This window comes from Urocampus carinirostris, chromosome 17 (assembly GCF_059441175.1).
Source record: "Urocampus carinirostris isolate Australia breed hairy pipefish chromosome 17, RoL_Ucar_1.0, whole genome shotgun sequence".
NCBI lineage: Eukaryota > Metazoa > Chordata > Actinopteri > Syngnathiformes > Syngnathidae > Urocampus > Urocampus carinirostris.
In genome coordinates, this window is record NC_142365.1 from 21,566,854 (window position 1) to 21,586,607 (window position 19,754).

At 39.5% G+C, this 19,754-nt stretch overlaps 1 protein-coding gene across 1 annotated transcript; it reads right to left on the reverse strand.

Annotated features, from left to right (window-relative positions):
• Positions 1-1,134: 1,134 nt before the first annotated feature.
• ammecr1 (AMMECR nuclear protein 1) lies at positions 1,135-17,284 on the reverse strand. Its single transcript, XM_088321537.1, has 6 exons — positions 16,020-17,284; positions 11,405-11,515; positions 10,811-10,925; positions 7,592-7,682; positions 6,130-6,226; positions 1,135-2,468 (listed from the first exon to the last, which is right to left on the reverse strand). The coding sequence occupies exons 1-6, from the start codon at positions 16,499-16,501 to the stop codon at positions 2,354-2,356; spliced, it is 1,011 nt and encodes a 336-aa protein (XP_088177663.1). The 5' UTR covers positions 16,502-17,284; the 3' UTR covers positions 1,135-2,353.
• Between the last annotated feature and the right edge of the window lie 2,470 nt (positions 17,285-19,754).

A 19,754-nucleotide genomic window follows, 5' to 3' on the forward strand; every position in this document is an offset into this window, starting at 1 on the left:
TGGAACGCCACAGAGAGATTTTATTTGAAAAGAGCCATATATGGCTCCAGAGCCATAGGTTCCCTACCCCCGTGCTACGTGATAAGACAGAAAACCTTACGAGTCACTTTTTAAGATATGATGGATGAGTCCGCATGACCAGTCACGAGCTGTGAGCACCCCAATATGAGGTTGGATAGCACCATAGTCTGTTGACGCTCCCTCGTAAGAGCGTCCCAGCATAATATATAGTGTATGGAGAAAACCATAGGTCTCATACTCATACATACATGCAACTCCACGCATTGCATGTGTATACAAAGACATACATGTTCAAGAGCATGGTCAATTTGGTTTCGGGTTGTGCTGTGATGAAAATGAAGCGGGAGATGAGATGCTCCGCTCCTGTGGTTTGAGCGGAAAGAGGGGGAGGGGGGGATTGACCCATCCAGTGGTGTCGCCGTTGGAATCCAAACCACAGGGGGTGGGGGGGCAATGAAACACCAGCACCCTCTCCCGGTCCATTTGGTTTTAGGACACGTTTTAAGGCAACACAACTTCAAACGTCGTTTTCAGGTGAGCTCGAGATGGAGTGCCAAAAGCCCTTGACGTTTTTGCATAAAGGAAAAATAATCGTGAGTTTGTGAAAGGCTGTTGCAAAACATGTTGGTCAAGTAAAGAGAACCTCTCAAAAAAAAATTCCTTCTATTAAAACCAACTGACTATATAGACGCAGCTCAAAAGGGCTAACATGGGCTCCTGGGTGGCCTGCTGGACCAGCGGGTGGGCCAAAGTGAAATCGAAACGTATGATGCAGCGGGGATAAACCAACCTACTGATGAAGGATTAAATGACACAGGGACTCACCCCCTTGTGTTACTGTGGGCCTAATGTTCCGCTTCGGATAGGAAAGAGCGAAGTAGAACGAATGTTTAGTGAACATGAGCACTCTTGACTTCAGCCACCTCCCACTAGGGGGAATATGGCTTCAGTAGTGTGCCGATCTGCCCGGGACATATTTGACTCAGGTATGCATTTGTGGTCTGTTTTATCGCACTTCCTAATTGCAATTTGCAAAGCAATTCATGGGAGTTAAGGGGGGTCTTCAAACGAGTAACAAAATAGACGCTAAAAAAGGATCCGGATTGCTGTCAAAACGGGTCAATGTTAACTTTCACGTTGCTCTATAAATTTAGAAAACAGGTTCAATATATGTCAGGCATGTCCAACTTAGCTCGAGGGCCGGATCTTCCGTAATTGTATCGAGGATCTAAATAATTAGCTAATTTCCAAACAAAATGTTTTAGAAATACAAACCCAGTGTTCCTTACTGCCACTAGAGGGCAGTAGGGTGTAATAGCCTAAAACAACATTGTGCAGTATTTTGCAGCTTCTGTAGCCAAGCCTAGTAGTTTAGTCTGTTATTGCACATTCACTGCGATGTCTTATTTTGAGTTTATTTCAAAACAGTGTGACAATTGAGGCAAACGTAATGTTTTTCATAGCGCTTTACATTTGTGGTGAGTTGGTTCGGATGTTATTCAACTCCGAATGCAAAACTTGATAAGACATGTTTGTGAATGTGTGCTTGGAATAAAGACCCCTAACCATCTGCGATTATCATTTGTAAGGTGGGTTATAAATGTAGGTTGAATGATAAAGCATAATACTGAAAATCTAAGCTAAATATGTGGCGTTGACATGTTTTTCCTCATCCAGCACACCTAGAAACATAAACTCTGAATCTAGCCCCAGAGCCAAACAGCTTGACCTGCCTGATATAAATTAACTTAAAACTACTGGAAATCAAATCCAATTTTAACTTTCTTTTTCTGATTTTTTTCCCCCTACTAAAAAGAAAACAACCTTTACATCAGTCCCTTACTTTTTTTTTTTTTGAGAGGAATCAAAAACGACACAGCCTTTGAGAAGAATGAGACTGCTACATGATTAACATAAAGTTAGGAAATGAAAAGGTGATTGAATGTTAAATAGGAGCAAAGCTTAAACAAAATATATATATGGCAGGGTTGATTTGTAGAATCAAACCGCCGATTTAAGCTTTGACATAATAAAGGTTAAAATGTTAAAAAAAAATACAAAAGAAGGGCTTCGTATACTGCAAACAAAACAAACAAAAAAAAACACAGACCAAGGCCCAAAAAACAAACAGGAGGTGATCGTTCTTGCCATGATCAATTGATGCTTTTTAGCAGACCGTTGCCAAGTCGACGTCACGGTAGAGCGTAGGCATGGCAACGGAAACTATCATCATAAAATGGTACAGTAGTAGAAATAGCTAGACCAGGAGGGAGCGGGATCCCCTGGGAAAAGGTCCGCCGAGAGGTCCAAGGACTGGTCATGCGGCTCGCTGTCAGGAATAATGGTTGTATGGTGGGAGAGGGTGCCCGATGCCGTTCTGGTAGTGATGATGTTGGCGGTGGGATATGTATTCCGCATAACCCATTGTCATCTTCTCGCTACGGTACCTAGGAATGGGGAAAAACGCACTTTTCAGAACAAACTTTCAAGATTTCGAGTGCCATCGACTCATTCAAATGTTGGGCCATAAATCCATTACCGTAAGGGGCCAAAACCTTATCCGTAATACTGGCCAGCGGTAAAGGTAATCCCAAATTCTTAAACATGCAAAATTTATAGAATAAGTACATGTTTTTTTGCATAAAATCTTTTTATATTTCATCTGTATATTTCAATTATTTTCAAAGATAATCCTTTTCATCCTCAGATGTGAGATCAGACAAACACTAGCACAGTACATAACCAGCCGCCATACTGTTTTACGTGTTAAATCGAAGAGGTTATGAGTGTTTTGAGCATATTTTTCGTAGTTTTTGAGGATGCCTAGGAGAGGAGTGTCCGAACTCTTAAGAAAGCGGGCCGCATTTGGTCAGCTGAAAATGTGTATTCAGTCTGGCATTCTTTGAACAGACTTTAATAATTTCGCCCTCCGTGAAATGTGCGTCCCGACCTCGCCTGTGCAGCATTTTCATTTGACTTGCAGGCCCTCGTGAAAAATTGCTGCTGTGCCGGTAAAACACCTTCCAGTTGCTTCACCTCATCGTTTCCAGTTAGAATGTACATTATATTCTTTGAAAACAGCCAGTCTCTTGGCAAATTAGGCAGACGCAGTTGTTTCGAATTTTGGGGAAAAAAGTACTCCAATTTCAACTTGTCTTGAAAGCAGCTGCCCACACACTGAACTTCTCAATTTACAGTCGCCGTGTCGGAAATGGGGTGGAAAAAGAAAGCAAAGGCCACTGTGGCCAAAAGGCCACTGCCATCATCTGGTGAAATAGTGATTTATTTATTTTTCGTACAAATTTTATACTGCAGTCAACATTAGTGGCAGGTCGCATCAAAATTTTATCACGGGCCGTAACTAGCCCCAGGGCTGGACTTTGGACATGCCTGGTCTAAGTGTTGTGTCGCAGGTAGATGCAGTCATGTACAACAAAGATCAAGCAGCCAAAAAAGGGATGACTGGCCAACGAGGGGCTGACTAGAAAGTATCAACAGGAGGCTGCCGCAGCGGAAAAGTAAGAGGCTGGCCAACTAAAAAAACATGCAGTGAACAGCTGAGAAACCGGGAACAGTGAAAAGCAACATTGGCAAAGGTGATAAATGCGATGCTGGTCGGGAAGAAACCAAGGGACAAGGTAAAACCATGCGCCAACGTCAGGCCTGCCCATCAAACAACAAACTGTGGGCAGCCAACGACAACAACCAAGAGCACAATAAATAGGGAATGCCTTCGGCAGCCCTGACACTAACGGGGAGCAATCTGGACACAATTTTACCAACAGCGACACATGCAGCAAAAACACAAAAAGCTGCAATCTCTTTCCTTTAGGCAAAAATGAGCGGTGTGAAATCGCTATATGTTTCGGAGCTGGCCTCACATGTTGTGTTAACAGGATTTTGCAAACCAGACAGGTCTACTTTAAAACAAAATGTATTGAGTCCTTGGCGCGTGGAATATACAGGGAGTGCAGAATTATTAGGCAAGTTGTATTTTTGAGGATTAATTTTATTATTGAACAACAACCATGTTCTTAATGAACCCAAAAGTCTCATTAATATCAAAGCTGAATATTTTGGAAGTTGGAGTGGGGCTTTTTTAGTTTTAGCTATTTTAGGAGGATATCTGTGTGTGCAGGTGACTATTACTGTGCATAATTATTAGGCAACTTAACAAAAAACAAATGTATACCCATTTCAATTATTTATTTTCATCAGGGAAACCAATATAACAGCTCAACATTCACAAATATACATTTCTGACATTCAAAAACAAAACAAAAACAAATCAGTGACCAATATAGCCACCTTTCTTTGCAAGGACACTCAAAAGCCTGCCATCCATGGATTCTGTCAGTGCTTTGATCTGTTCACGATCAACATTGCGTGCAGCAGCAACCACAGCCTCCCAGACACTGTTCAGAGAGGTGTACTGTTTTCCCTCCTTGTAAATCTCACATTTGATGAGGGACCACAGGTTCTCTATGGGGTTCAGATCAGGTGAACAAGGAGGCCATGTCATTAGTTTTTCTTCTTTTAGACCCTTTCTTGCCAGCCACGCTGTGGAGTACTTGGATGCGTGTGATGGAGCGTTGTCCTGCATGAAAATCATGTTTTTCTTGAAGGATGCGGACTTCTTCCTGTACCACTGCTTGAAGAAGGTGTCTTCCAGAAACTGGCAGTAGGACTGGGAGTTGAGCTTGAGTCCATCCTCAACCCGAAAAGGCCCCACAAGCTCATCTTTGATGATACCAGCCCATACCAGTACCCCACCTCCACCTTGCTGGCGTCTGAGGCGGACTGGAGCTCTCTGCCCTTTACCGATCCAGCCACGGGCCCATCCATCTGGCCCATCAAGACTCACTCTCATTTCATCAGTCCATAAAACCTTAGAAAAATCCGTCTTGAGATTTTTCTTGGCCCAGTCTTGACGTTTCAGCTTGTGTGTCTTGTTCAGTGGTGGTCGTTTTTCAGCCTTTCTTACCTTGGCCATGTCTCTGAGTATTGCACACCTTGTGCTTTTGGGCACTCCAGTGATGTTGCAGCTCTGAAATATGGCAAAACTGGTGGCAAGTGGCATCTTGGCAGCTGTACGCTTGACTTTTCTCAGTTCACGGGCAGTTATTTTGCGCCTTGGTTTTTCTACACGCTTCTTGCGACCCTGTTGACTATTTTGAATGTAACGCTTGATTGTTCGATGATCACGCTTCAGAAGCTTGGCAATTTTAAGAGTGCTGCATCCCTCTGCAAGATATCTCACTATTTTTGACTTTTCAGAGCCTGTCAAGTCCCTCTTCTGACCCATTTTGCCAAAGGAAAGGAAGTTGCCTAATAATTATGCACACCTGATATAGGCTGTTGATGTCATTAGACCACACCCCTTCTCATTACAGAGATGCACATCACCTGATATGCTTAATTGGTAGTAGGCTTTCAAGCCTATACAGCTTGGAGTAAGACAACATGCATAAAGAGGATGATGTGGTCAAAATACTCATTTGCCTAATAATTCTGCACTCCCTGTATTGCAATACATTTACATAATTGATGGGAGGAAAACTAAACTATTTTCCCGGCGTCATTTCATCTCAACGCTGAGGATGGCGATTTTTAAGCAGTGCTAATTATTAAACGGTCAACATAGCAAGCAGAAGAGAGTAAGATGAGTCTTATAAGGTCATATCATATAACAACAGGTGACAGGACAGATACTCACGTCGGAATTGATTGAAGGAAAAAAAAAATTCAAAAAATGTCATACTGCTGCTGCGTCCACGCATGTGGCTGCTGTTTTAGCAAGTTACTGACCATCGTAAATTGTTGAAAAGTGATGATGCAAAGTTGATAGTTGCAAAAAAGGTGCCATTTTTTTAAAGCTCTCCTGAAAAGTTATTTCAGAGTTATGTAGGTTTCAGGCATGCATTCGTCATGATTAGCAGCAGCAATATTTGTATTTTCATTTGCAGAAACCCCTTTGCTATTTTTCCTCAAAATCCTTACAGTTTATATTATCACACAGGAGGTATGGTAGGCAAAATAGAGCTTTGCAATCATCTCTATGACCCTTAAGGCTACACATATTCCATTTTTATGAAGATGTGATCTTACCTGGTTAACTTAATGGTCTTCCTGAAATCATTTGTGATGGGAGCTTTGTAACCTCCCTTTCGTAGTAAGGAATCTATGGTTTGAATGTGGTCCCAACCTAAGGAATACAATTGTTGGCGTACATAAAGAGCAGTCTGATTTGATTTTAGGAACAGAAATATGAACACTGCAAATTCCAGACAACAGAGCGCGCAACTCATAAAAATCCGCAAGCACAGATTTAAAGCATTTGTTTTGTATAGGCCGCACCAGATTTTAGGCCGCGGGCTTTAACAGACAAACGAACCAAATCATATCCATTTCGAAAATGTTAAAACAAATCTGCGAGGAAATGTCTACTGAAGAGGAACAGATTGTGCAGCGATTAAGACAATCGTTTGCGGTCTGAGTCCGCAGGTCTCAATAAACTAGCGCAAGTTTCTATATTATTTTAATTGGCATTAACATATGCAGTACACAGAGGAGTGTGACGAAAACATTCTCAAAAAACAAAACTCAATGTACAGTACAGACTTGAATTCAGAATCCGGTAGAATCACGACAGCCTGTACACATGCTGATCCATATGACTAATCTTAAGCTCTCCCATCCCTAGCGCACCAAGTATTTCTATAACTACATCAAAAATCTTTATACATGACGACACTAGTTACTTTATTACTTTAAGAAGAATGGGGAAAAGAAAAACACTTTAACGCCCCTGCAAATAGATAAAGTCTTATGGTTCAGGACCTTTCTTCTGCATTTGCAAAAAATACAAATACACAGTGGTACTTTATGGAGGTTTTAGATCAGGGGATGGAGTAATAATAGTATGTGCAGCCCTTTGAGAATATTTGTGATTAAGGGCGTTACAAATAAACATGAATTGACTACACTAAGGAGGGGTACTCGATAATTGTCGGGTTGATAATAGCCCAATATGACGTCACAGTATTCGGACTGATTGGAAAAATATACAGAATAATGAGTCACTTGCTGCCACACTAAAATATTCAACCAGCCAACACTATGTTATAAAAATTCCAAGCATTTATGTACTAGTAGCATGACTTAGTCTTCCTATCACTTCATGTCATGTGCGAAAGGGATGGGGGAGCTTAAGATCAGCCTGATGTGATTGTACAGGATTCTGAATTTGAGGCAGTCCAGTACGTCGAGTTTGTACGGACGAAGAATAAAGAAAAATAAGCCGCATAATTTTAAATGTAGAAAAAAAAGGAGCTGCTTGCAATCAAGAATTTACATAAAACAATGCTTTGGACTAAAACTTTGGTCGGTTTCAAACTTTTTCATTATTGCAGGATTTCCCTACAGAAATGAAGTTACTGTGTGGGATTAGTGCCAACCACTGTCTAAATGTAACCAGTGTGGACCACAAAATACCTTATTTAAAAAAAACATTAGCTATAAATATCTGCAGCCATGATTGAGTCAATTTATAGCAAGAAAATAATCCTACCTTGCTCCTTTGCAACCTCTGGCAGGTAGGTGGCGGTGCGCTTTGATCCTTTTTCATTGAAAAACTCTATCCTAATGCCGTGGACACCCACCTATGAAAATAACAGTCACCAACTTGGAAAAATATTGGGACACAAATATTTGTAACCGGTGGTTATTCTGTCGTGCCGTCGGGTTTATAACCCACTGGCTAAAACTGTGGTTTTATGAACCATCTGTCTGTGAATGGCTATCAGGCATGAAAATGGGTAAGAGTTAAAAAGATGAGAAGGGTGTAGAGGAAATAGATCCCAGTACACCAGGGGTGGGCAACTATTTGGATTCGGGGGCCACATTGGGTTAAAATAGTTGACAGCGGGGCCAATCGTGAAGACCTATCACATTTCTTTCATTTATGAATAAATATATATACATGCAGACTACATGTTATATTTCTTAATATTTGTTTTTAAGTAAATTAGTTGCATCAAATCGGTTTTGAAAGCAAAGTAGTACATAAGGTCCCTGTTAAGCACTACATTTGATATTTAGTTTGGTAGTATAACTGTAAATGTATTTTTTTTTAGTATTTTTGTATTATTAATGTAGTTTTACTGTTGTAGTATTTTTTAGTAGTTCTGCAAGAGTATTTTTCTAGTATTTCTATAGTAGTATTTTTGTAATATTTCTGTAGTATCTATGTTGGATTTTTAAAGTAGTTCCACAGTAGTATTTTTGTAATATTTCTGTAGTATTTATGTAGCATTTTAAAGTATTAAAATTTCTGTAGAATATCTGTATTATTTTTGTTGTGATATTTCTATAGTAATATTTTGCACTATAGGATTACTGTAGTGGTTTTTCTGTAGTATTTCTATAGAAGTAGTTATGAAGTATTTCTCGTAGGAGTCTTTTTATAGTATTTTTGGAGTTTTCCTTTTGTATATTTGTAATATTTCTGCAATGTTTATGTAGTATTTTTCTAGGCATTTCCAAATTAAAATGTTAGTAGTGTGAGGAGGGTAACGAGGACAGCAGAGAAAATAATAAATCAGGACATTGGCCAGAAGCGCTGCCTATCCCATGCTAAGAACATTATCGGGGACCCCTCTCACCCCCATCATGGACTGTTCACTCTGCTAGCCTCTGGGAAGAGGTACTGCAGTGTGCGGTGCAGGACCACCAGGTTCCGCAGTAGTCTAGTCCCCCTGGCCATTAGACTGTTAAATGGTCAATCTAACATATAGTAACCTAAATCTAAACGGCTGCTAATCTGACTTTTTGCACTACTGGCAGTTCTTTATAGCTTGCCACTCCTTGCACATTTGCTCTCTGCACTATTGTACCTACAGCGTTATTGTTACAGTGTTAATGTTACTGTTTACCTGACTTGTTAACCTGACTGCCCATTTTGCACATCTGGTTAGCTACTCCTCTTGCACTATCGGCACTATGGTAAAATACTATACGTAGCCATAATACAATACAACTTTTACTTATATCTGTACATTCGAGGAAACTGTGCGGGTCAGATGTATCGACATTTCGTTCTGTATACACGTGTACTAGAATGACAATAAAGTAGATCTGAATCTGAATCTTTGTAGTATATCTGTTGTATTTTTGTAATTTTACTGTAGTTGTATTTTGGTAGTATTATTGTTGTGATATTTTTGCAGTGGTATTTTTGGATTTGCGTGTTAGGTGGATGTGCTAACCACTATGTTGACCTGGAGTGATGGGCACCATCAGGCTGTACTTGCCCAAGACACACCACAGGATATGGTGCTCCTACAACCCTAATGTGGTTAAGGGATACAACTAACCAACCAACCAACCAACCAACCAACCAAGCAACCATTTTTGGATAATAGTAATACTGTAGTGGTATTTTTGGTAGCATTGCAGTAGAAGTGCACATTAAGTATTTCCACGGGAGTATTTTGTATTATTTCTGTAGTAAAAAAATTTGAGTCATATTTTTGTGTTACAGCATTACTGAAGGAGTATTTTTGTAGTATTTCTGTCTTTTTTCTTTTCAGGAAAAAATGCAAAATAATATCTTAAGTCCCTGTTTTTATTCACTAAATCTGATATTTAGTTTTGTAGTATTATTTTGTAGTATTTCTGTGTATTTTTTCTTTTTTGAAAGAAAGCAAAATAATATATTATGTCTAAAGAAAGCAAAATAATATATTATGTCCCCGTTTTTCCATGTACTTTATTCATATGTTGCATAATTTTAATCATCCTGCATTAAAATGTTACATGTGGACTATATTGTCATTTCATTCATTGTTCACTGTGTAACTGTGTATGCAGGAGTCATTTTTATAGCCATGTAGTAAATATATTGCAGTCGCGCCATCTGTTTCATTGCTTTGTCAATTAAAAATGCTCTTCAAATGGCCATCAGAGCTAGAAGGAATATGTATAGTAATGGTAATTGTGAGATTTTGAAAGGGACGCAAAAACTTGCACCGTATTGATCAAATTCCCATTCGTCTGTTCCTTTGTCAAAGAAAGAGTAAGTTTGTTCTTAATTAAGATCAATGAAAATGAGTTCATTCCCCACTAGCAGTAAGCGTTGCTTATTATACATAGCAGTACACGATTTCGCTGACTTAGTCTTCATTAAAAATCTACAATGACATTATTGGGTGCTACCAGTTACCAAGATGATCCTGATGAGAGCCGAAATGGACAAGATCAATCTTTTTTTTTTTTTAATGCATGGCCAAAAACTGCTATATGTCGTGCACAGTTTGAAATGATCAAAAAACATGTGAAATAATAAGTTGACCAGTACAAGACTAGTTCAAGCACCTGGATTTCTTGTTCCATTATGGTGATATACCCCTTAGGCAACTTTGCGCCAACTCACTACAACACGCTCTGGTCACTAATTGTAACGTCGATTCGCTTGCCAAGATATTAAAAAATTAACCTCACCAGATAATTAAAGTGTGTTGGCATTGTAGCTCTGTGTGTGGGGATTCTATGTACTGCAATGATCGATATATGTTATTAGCATCCTTCAGGTTTGTATACTTTCCAATCTATGTATCAAAACATATGTGATGAAGTTGACCATTCGCCCCCTGATTGGAAATGCAGAAGTCTGCTTGGAATTATGCTTTTTCTCCATTTTCACAGGCAGTAAGCCTTGCTTATAACATAACAGTAGCACAAATGCTAACTCTGGCCATAAAGCACCATAATGGCAAAACTGTGTCCGCACCTCCCAGTCAAGGTAATCACCGACGTCCTCAAAGTTGGTAAGAAGAGACACTGAGCAGAAGAGGCGAGGCAGCTCCTCCCTTGTCATAGGGGGGAAGCGGCTGTCTTTAAGGGCACTGCAGGGAAACATAATAAAGGAAATGCAATTAACGTGGGACAAGCTTTCATTTTTTTGCATTCTTCCAATCAACTCCCAAGTAAAGTAAACAAGGGTGGGTGCGGTCCAATAACATGGACATGGAGACTGAGCTGTGTTTGGAGAAGCACCTATCTGATCTGTTTGTTACTGGAAGTGGATACGATCAACTGAATACAGTATTTTGGTCAGTAGGATCTTATCAAATAAACATAAGCAAATTGAGCAGATTTGGATTCATTAGCAGACTGGAATGCACGGCAATTTTTGTTGAGTTACAGCATGTCTGGAACCATAAATACTGGAAAAGTTTAAAGAGGCAATCTGAGGGGAGCTAAGGACTGCTGTTACCACATGATTCAAGCAATTAGTTCAACTTTGTCTTGTGCCAACTCTGTGGAAATTTAGGAGAAAACCAAGTGTGTGAGTGAGTATATTTCAACATCAACTACGATTTACCTGGTAAGGGTGTACTCCCTGAGTCCTGAGTGCAGATTCATGGCAGAAAATGTACCTATACAACCCCTCAACCGCTTGTCTCTGCCTATTTTCCATGTGACAAACAGCGGGCTGAAACACAAAAGAACAGCATTCGAGCATTTAATGTTGATTTTATTCCGTTATGGCAAAAAGAACAGATGACCGGCCTGTAAAGAGATCTGTGAAAGTTACGCTGGGTGGACTGGGAAACAATTAGCACAGACTTGATTTGAGGTCTGTTTCCATTTAAAAGGAGATTCTTTAATTTACGGGGCTCGGCACACCCAGTTATAACTTCTAAAATACCGTAAGATTCACTGGCACTTGCAAAATTTGAATCAACAAATCTTTGGGCTGGCGCCACCATTTTTCATAAAATGAGCCAACAGCTAAATGAAAGTGTATCATCCCTCTTTCATTTTAAACTCAGCATAATAGCACTTTCATGCATAGAGCTTACAGATTGGCTCTTTTATAATTTAAACAAACTGTTTCAGGAAAACGCACGGTCAGATACTTAACTTGGAACCGACACACACATACAGTACCATCCAAGCATAAAATTCAACAAAACATCAAAATGTCAAATCAAACAATGCCATGAAACACTAAATATGACATTTTTTTTTTGTTTTATTTTGTGTCGGCGAGCTTTACGAAGCATGGGGCACAATTTTGACTACTCCAAACACTTAGAACATGAGTTGTTTTTCCCCCACAGTTTTTCGTTTGAGGCAAATGTTAGCGGACGTACCGGTTTTGAAAGGTAAAATTAGTAAAGCTTGAAAATCAGGCAAGGGAAAAACTAAAATGTATTTTATTGTGGATTGTTAAAATATTGAGTAATAAGCAAGTTATTTCAGTCACACTGATTGATAGATATCCCAGTCATTTAATATTGGTGTTGTTTTGAAGAAAAAAGGCCCTTTTCTTCCTCCGTGGGTAAAAGAAGCGCTGGAGCCAAGATGAAAAATTTAAAACATATGATTTAAAAATCCAGGTACAAATACAGGAATATAAGCTAGTAGGATTCACGAATATCCCTTCAATTTGGCAAACTGTACTTTTATAGTGGTAGGGCAGGCCATGGAGAAAAACATTAAAGGTAGTGGAAAAATCCCTACTCCATACCAGCCCTTTGTCTAGACCAGTCTGGCAACTACTCAATGCTCTCTTCTTCGAACTGCAAACTAAAAACGACTAGAAAAATACTGCTTGAAACAAGACTGAATAACCACTGAATGAATGGATACATCGAAAAGTCAAGTAATTTTATCAAGAACGTGAATTAGTACACTACATGAATACGATCTATCTATGTATCTATCTATCTATCTACCCACATGACTAAGTGAAAGAGTTATAAATGACTGAAATACTGAAAAGCTTATAAATGGAAAAGCTCATACAATCATTACCAGCATGACTACTCCATCGGTACGGTATTACCTACATCTATACACCCATACATACATATAATACTTTTGCCAACCTGAGGTGAGTAATTAAATTAGTGGAAATTGTAGTTTGTATTTCTAAGCAGTCTGGCTGCGTTTTGCAGAACAATTATGTGGAAATAAGGCCCAAAAGAAGGCCAACTTCAAAACGTACTTGCACCCCAATAAAAAACTTGAAGACACAAAGTAACTCTTATATGTCGAAGTGTCCTTGGGCAAGACAGTGAATCCCTAATGCCCCCAATAAGCAGGTAGGCGCCTTGCATGGCCGCTATTGGTGTGAGTGTGTGTGTGAATGGGTAAGTGTGAAGCACATTGTAAAGAGCTTTGGGAGGTCTTAATTGACTTTAAAAGCGCTATATGAATGCAAACCATTTACCATTTTATACCCGCATTATAAATTCGGATAGTATACAGATCAGCATAAACAAGACAGTCTTTATGTTTTAATGTTAATAAGAAAAATAATGTATTGAATTATTTTTCTCATTTCATTCAAAATAATTTCCTAAAATGAATTGTATATTGTCAAACATCTTTAAAGTAAGGATCATCATCCCACTAGAACATTGCATTTCAAATCTCCACCCCATTAATTTTTAACCTAAATATTTTGCAGCATAGTTTATTTTAAATATATTTTCGTTGTAAATTTTTATTTCCAAAAGGTTGAAAATCTGCCGGAAACAGTGCAAAGGGGGACATATATTTTTCATAAAGGAAAATAATTGAGCGATTGTTTTTTATTACCACCAACAACAAAAAGTTTCCTGGCGGAAAGCATATTTTTCTAGGAGTACTTCACTAAAATAAAGTTTTAAGAGGGGCATTGTGTATTATTTAGCGCCTCCTAGTGGTGAAAAAAAAGTATTCAATAAAAGACATTAGATAATTTGAATCATGAGTAAAAATAAGCATTATTATACATTATATGAACGTGCATTTTCTTATAGGTGCAGAAAGACTACTTGCTGACGCCATCTTCTGGCTTAAGTCATCATTGCAGCATATGTCCTCCTTATGTTGCGAGTGCAAGTAAGTGCATTTTTTAGGTGTGCCTAAATAAACTTTGCTTTGTTCACTTTTATGGGGGTTTGTGTTGGCGTTTGGACTGTATTTAAAATAGGCCTTTTCTTATTTTCAGTATTTTCATTCCACACTTACAAAAAACTGCAATGACGAGTAATGAATAAAGTCACTCTTTAACCTCAACCTCCCACGCTCCTACCTAATGTGTTTTGCGTCCTAAAAAGCATTGCTAAAGGTAAGATAAAAGCAAAAGGGTGCAGTGGCACATAGAGCTACGGGCTCTTTGAACTCAATTGGGCATTTCCAACACATACTTAAAAGAAAAGTATCTACTTTCAACTTTTGAGGAACAGCTCAACCGATGCACCCACCTTTAAACACTCGATGGTCAAGAAATTTGTATATATTTTACATAACACGAGGCTCACCTAAAGGGAGCTTTCATGATTGTCCGTCATCTTGCTGCTATGGGTACCCCCAAAACCCAAAAACCTTGTGAAAGAATGGGCAAAAGAATGAGAAGAAAAATTATGCAGTTTCATCACTTTGAGTATCCCTAATATGTAGTTTTTCTTGTGCTTTGCAGCAGTTGTTTTTGGTTGCACTACACATTAAAGCGACATCTGGTTTTCTAGTATTAACCAAGGTTGGGTAGGGTTACTTTAACTGGATTACTTTCAATTACTTTTGGATTACTCCAATACCAAATATGCTAATAAAAGCCCAAAAAACCTAAATCTAAATAAAATTATGACTCACAACACGTGGTAAGCTTTCGCTCCTGGCTTTGATCTCTTTGATCTCCGGCAAAACTAACATAAAATGCGACAGAAACAAAATGAAAATAAATCCAAACAGCTTGCCAACATCATTTTTGCCGTTCCATATATTCCAAGCCTGCACAAAATTTAGTAATTTCATTCATAATTAGTTTATTTTGTCTTTTATTAGCATATTTGATATTGGAGTAATCCAAAAGTAATTGAAAGTAATCCAGTTAAAGTAACCCTACCCAACCCTGAGAATTACAGTGTCCCTTTAAAAAAACGGTCTCATTAATAAGTTATAAGAAAACACATACTGTTTACAACTCTAAATTTTTAGTTGATTTCTGGCCAACTGACTTCTTTCTTAGCGAATGCTAAACGATCGCTGACTCAGATTACGATCTCTCAATGGGGTGTGCTCGCAAAACGCATCCTTTACATTGTAAGCTTTCTGAAAACACATTTTAAGATAGAGGCGAGAATGATTTGTTTAGTTATTAGGTACAGTAAGAACATGTATCAGATACCAAGTTTACATTTAGATAGCTTCAAAGTAAAAATGTACTCGACAGGAACCCACCTTCCTTTGTTGTTGATGCTAACGACAACTCTTTCATTTCACATCATTTATCAAACTCATCACCAGTGGCAACGCAGTCAAATTGAAGATTTTAGTATACTTCAAGTTAGTTAGCAGTCAGTTAATGATTCCAATCTCATTAAGTGTTTCCCCATCGAGTTAGTGGTAACGCCGAGCTAAACAAGCATTGAATGTAGCATTATGGTGTTATTGAATAAAAGATGAAAGGGAACACTTATAACACAAACAGAAATACGGTTGTTTTATTTATTGGTGAATATTCTAAGAGTTTCCGTAGAAATAAGCTACTTTTGTGAGTAAATACAATCGAATTTTGCTCGTTCCACCCTTTTGTTGAGGCATGCTAACAGCTAGTAGCCGCTTATCTCTATTAGCCGGCGATAAAACAGTTGAAAGGGAGTGTTGCAAACCGTGACAATAAAAGTTCGGGAATCCCGATAACAAAAATAAATGTTCATTTTAAAGTTATTCACAGTCTAATTACTTAAAGGCGTGGGGTTTTGTTCTCAAAAACGTAGGCCGTCACAGTCAATGAGGTTCTCTTCGACAAGGCCCCAAATTCCAAATGGTCACAATTGAGATGTTTACACATTAAATGCAATATACTCTTCGCTTTTGATTGATGGTGCCTTAAGCACAGAGGCGAGAGATCGTGAAGACGATTCTAGTGATAAAAGGTGGTTTACTTTAGAGCGAGCAGTAAAAAAAGGGGGGAAAATCAAGAGTAAGTTGTGACTTACTAGGGATCGTTGGTGAACCTGGGTGTTCTCGGAGGTTGGTATCCGTACAGATGGCAATAAAGAACGTCAAAGCAGAAGCAGCACATCTCCGCCGAAACCACCATTTTCCTGCCTCCACTTCCCGATCCAGGTCCCGGGCTGAGGTTGGGGCTGAGACCGGATGAAGTGTACCCGACCGGGGTTGGAGACAGAGTGGACAGAGCGCTGGTGCTGCTACCGCTATTACTGCCACCACCGCTAACATTAACCCCGGCTCCCCCCAGGCCGTTCGCCCTGCTCACGTTCGGCGCTCCCGCAACGCTCGCCGAGGAGCCAATCCCCAACTCGGATCCACAATGTCCGGTTCCTGTCGCTCCGCATCCCGCCCCCACCCCACCGGGACCCCCCGAACCGGGTGATCCCGACAGTTTCTGCTTCTTCACCCCGCAGCACCCGGCCGCCATCTTGGAACAATCTGCACCTACACACCGCTTCCGACCCATAACCGTCACCAAGGAAGAGTTGCTGGGGGGAGGTGGGGGAGCTATGACGACCACACGTAGCAATCCCACTGCGTTACTACGTATGGCGAACGATCCCCTACTGCGCTGTCACGCGGTTTTTATATATCGAATGTCCAAGTGGGCGATCAGACGAAAAGACTGCAGCGTCACCCTAGCGCCCCTTGATACAAATGCGTGACTTTACGAAACCAAAGCAGACATTCCCTCTCCCCCCTGCATCGGCTAGCTTCGAGCCCTCCTGAAACGCAGAAAACACGCAAAGAAGTTCAGGCCGCATTTAAAAGGAGCCAAGCGATCCAGATGTGTATCCACCCCCTCTTGGAGCTCAAGTACACCCCATAAAGCTTCAACAGCGATCGCTCGAATTCCTATTCCAGACTGTCTGCTCCAACTTCCAACAACGCAAGACTTTGCTAAGATTCCAGACGCGGACTAAAATGGCATCTGTGAGAGTGGAACTGCCGTTGAACAATAGAGCGATACATTTCAGGAACATTAGCGCCCAGTTTGCACCTGCATCACGGTCTGCTCTTGGACCGGACTCAACAGAACCTCCCCTTTCAGTCAAAACGCCGAGCCAGAAAGTTTGCGCTAAAGGCTGTCATCCGTTTAAAGTGCCTACATAACGAAGCCGATAGTTGTTGACGAGCCGGGAGGGGAAAATCCTCGCTGCTCCGCAGCCGTCTCGCGGCTGCGAACATGCGGTGCCGTTCGGGTAAAAAGAGCCCTGTGATCGCTCTGTGGGCACAGGCGTCGGTGTCTCTGGCACGACGGGACGGGATTCAGGAAAATGGTTTGCGCAACCTGACTACGCAGAGTGCGCAAATATCTTTTAGAGGGGTGGTGGTGGGTTGCTCCTACCAACCACTTTTCCACTTTTTCTTCCCTTTGTTATATTTTCGTTAAATTGTTGCTTTTTTTGGTTGATTTTCTTTGCTTTATTATTTATACTAGTTATAGAGGTATTTATTAAATTTATTATTAAAGCCAAATTCCCTTTAAACTCTAATGCATTGTATTTATTATATTGTTCTCTAGTTCTGCCATACTCATACCTGTCAACCTGTACGTTTTTGCCGTTATTATTATGTATTTTAAGACGTGCACGACGTACAAGAAAATCTGTACAGAAAAACGCAAATTTGTCAATTATGGGTACCATCCGGTATTAACCGACTATCACGAAACGGCAAATCATTCAAGTCAAACGTGTTCGCCGCGGTAGCCTCTTTCTCTCTATCATTTTTCTGTTTCAAACGAAGCGAGCGGTTTGATGCTACTGTGCGCATGCGTCTGCCGCCTGCGGATTTCCCATCATGCATCATTCAACATTGGATTTCATGTGGTAGTTGTGTAGTGAAAGGAAGTCCGTCTCTTTTTAGAGAACCGTCTTTTTCGGCTCAACTCATTAAACGCCTCACTTGCTTTGATGCATTATATTACAAATTATGATGTTGTCTAAAGAAGTTAAGAAAAAAAACGAAGTATAAAAGGAGAAAATGAAAAAAGACTTGTGGTTATCCCTTTAATCAGTTTATTACCAACAATAATTTAATGCAGAAAATGAATTAATAATTTGAATAACAAAATATATTATTCTACTTAATTATATTTGCATGTATTTTTCCCATCTACAGTAAACATCCAAGTTACTTCATTTTTGAACTTTTTTGTAATAAACCTCATTCATGTCGAGCATTTCAGGATCTCACAACAAAATGTCAATTAACAATATATATGATATAACGAAACACATGTACAATATAACATGTTAAACTACATAAATAAACACGTTTGAACAAAAATATGGAGTAAGATTATTTTGTAAGGAAAAATACGTCAGTTTGTAAGGGCATGGAGCCGTGGAGGTTGACAGGTATGCATACTTAACATATTGTGCAGAAGTCTGGGGCAATATTTACAAAAGTTCATTGCAGCTCCTTTTTATCTTCCAAAAACGTGCAATAAGAACCATACACAGGGTAGGATATCGGGATCACACTAATATTTTATTCCTGCAGTCCAGATTATTAAAATTGGATGATTTAGTAAAATGTTTCACTTCACAACTGCTATTTAGAGTCAACAAAAACATAGTGTCAGGAAACATCATAAATGTATTCATTCGGAAAGAGGGAAATTTTAACTTAAGGGGCTGTAGTAGATTCAAAATCCCAAAGGTGAGAACAACCAGGAAGAGTTTGTGTGTGTCTGTGTGTGGAGTCAAACTTTGGAACAATTTACAAGACGAGATCAAACAATGTCCAACTATTCACGTGTTGAAATTTATATACAAAAAACATTACTGGCGGAATACAGAGATGGAGAAAATGGGGTATGAGTGATACGGGAGATTGGAAATACTGCGTTTACAGCTATGGTTAACTTTGTTGTTATTGTTGCTATTATATCATAACTGTTATTATCAATATTATTGCTATTGTTGTTATTATCATTGGTGTCGCAGTGATATTTGGTGACTAGTGGCATTATGACGTTGAGGGATGGGTACTACGATGATTAGTGTATAAAATATGTGACGATTGTTATTATTATAATTATTGATATCTGACCTACGTAATGTGTGTATCCTTGAGATGGTGTTGTATTCAGACACAAAAGAGGAGCTATCTATAGAATGTAATCAATAGAGAAGATGAAGAGGTGGGGAAAATAAGCGTCTGCTTCATACTACCCCTTTTCGAACATGTTATATTAACATAATTTTGCTATTGAGGCGGCAGTAGCTCAGGAGGTAGAGCGCTCGTCTTGGGATCAAGGGATCCTAGTTCGAATCCCGGCTCGTCCGTGTTACATGTCGAAGTGTCCTTGGGTAAGACACTGAACCCCTAACACCCCCAATAAGCAGGTTAGCGCCTTACATGGCTGCAAGGCCGCTATTGGGAAATGTGGAGCACATTGTAAAGCGCTTTGGGAAGTCATTGACTTGAAAAGCGCTAGATAAATGCAGATCATTGAGTCATTGTTTTTGTCCTGTCTTTATTTTATTTTGTAATGTTCGAATTAAAGTTTTCATTCATTTGCATTCAATTAAAAATATATGTTAGTGACAAGTACTGCGTGCTGTGTTTATTATAATTATAAAGTAAGTCAAGGGGGGAGGTTTTACTACTCCATGATTGTCATGTTTCCAAGCGAAAACTATTGGCATTGGATTGGTATCAATCGATTTTACCCTGTATTTACCTGGATCGGATCAATACCAAAATCC

Bases quoted from the DNA above. Each gene is read 5' to 3' on its own strand.
- ammecr1 (XM_088321537.1), bottom strand. From the start codon at position 16,501: ATGGGTCGGAAGCGGTGTGTAGGTGCAGATTGTTCCAAGATGGCGGCC. The intron at 7,683-10,810 runs GTGCGGACACAG...TTATTTTCATAG, and splicing joins GTGATTACCTTGACTGGGAG to GTGGGTGTCCACGGCATTAG. The intron at 2,469-6,129 runs GTAAGATCACAT...CCCCATTCCTAG, and splicing joins AAGACCATTAAGTTAACCAG to GTACCGTAGCGAGAAGATGA.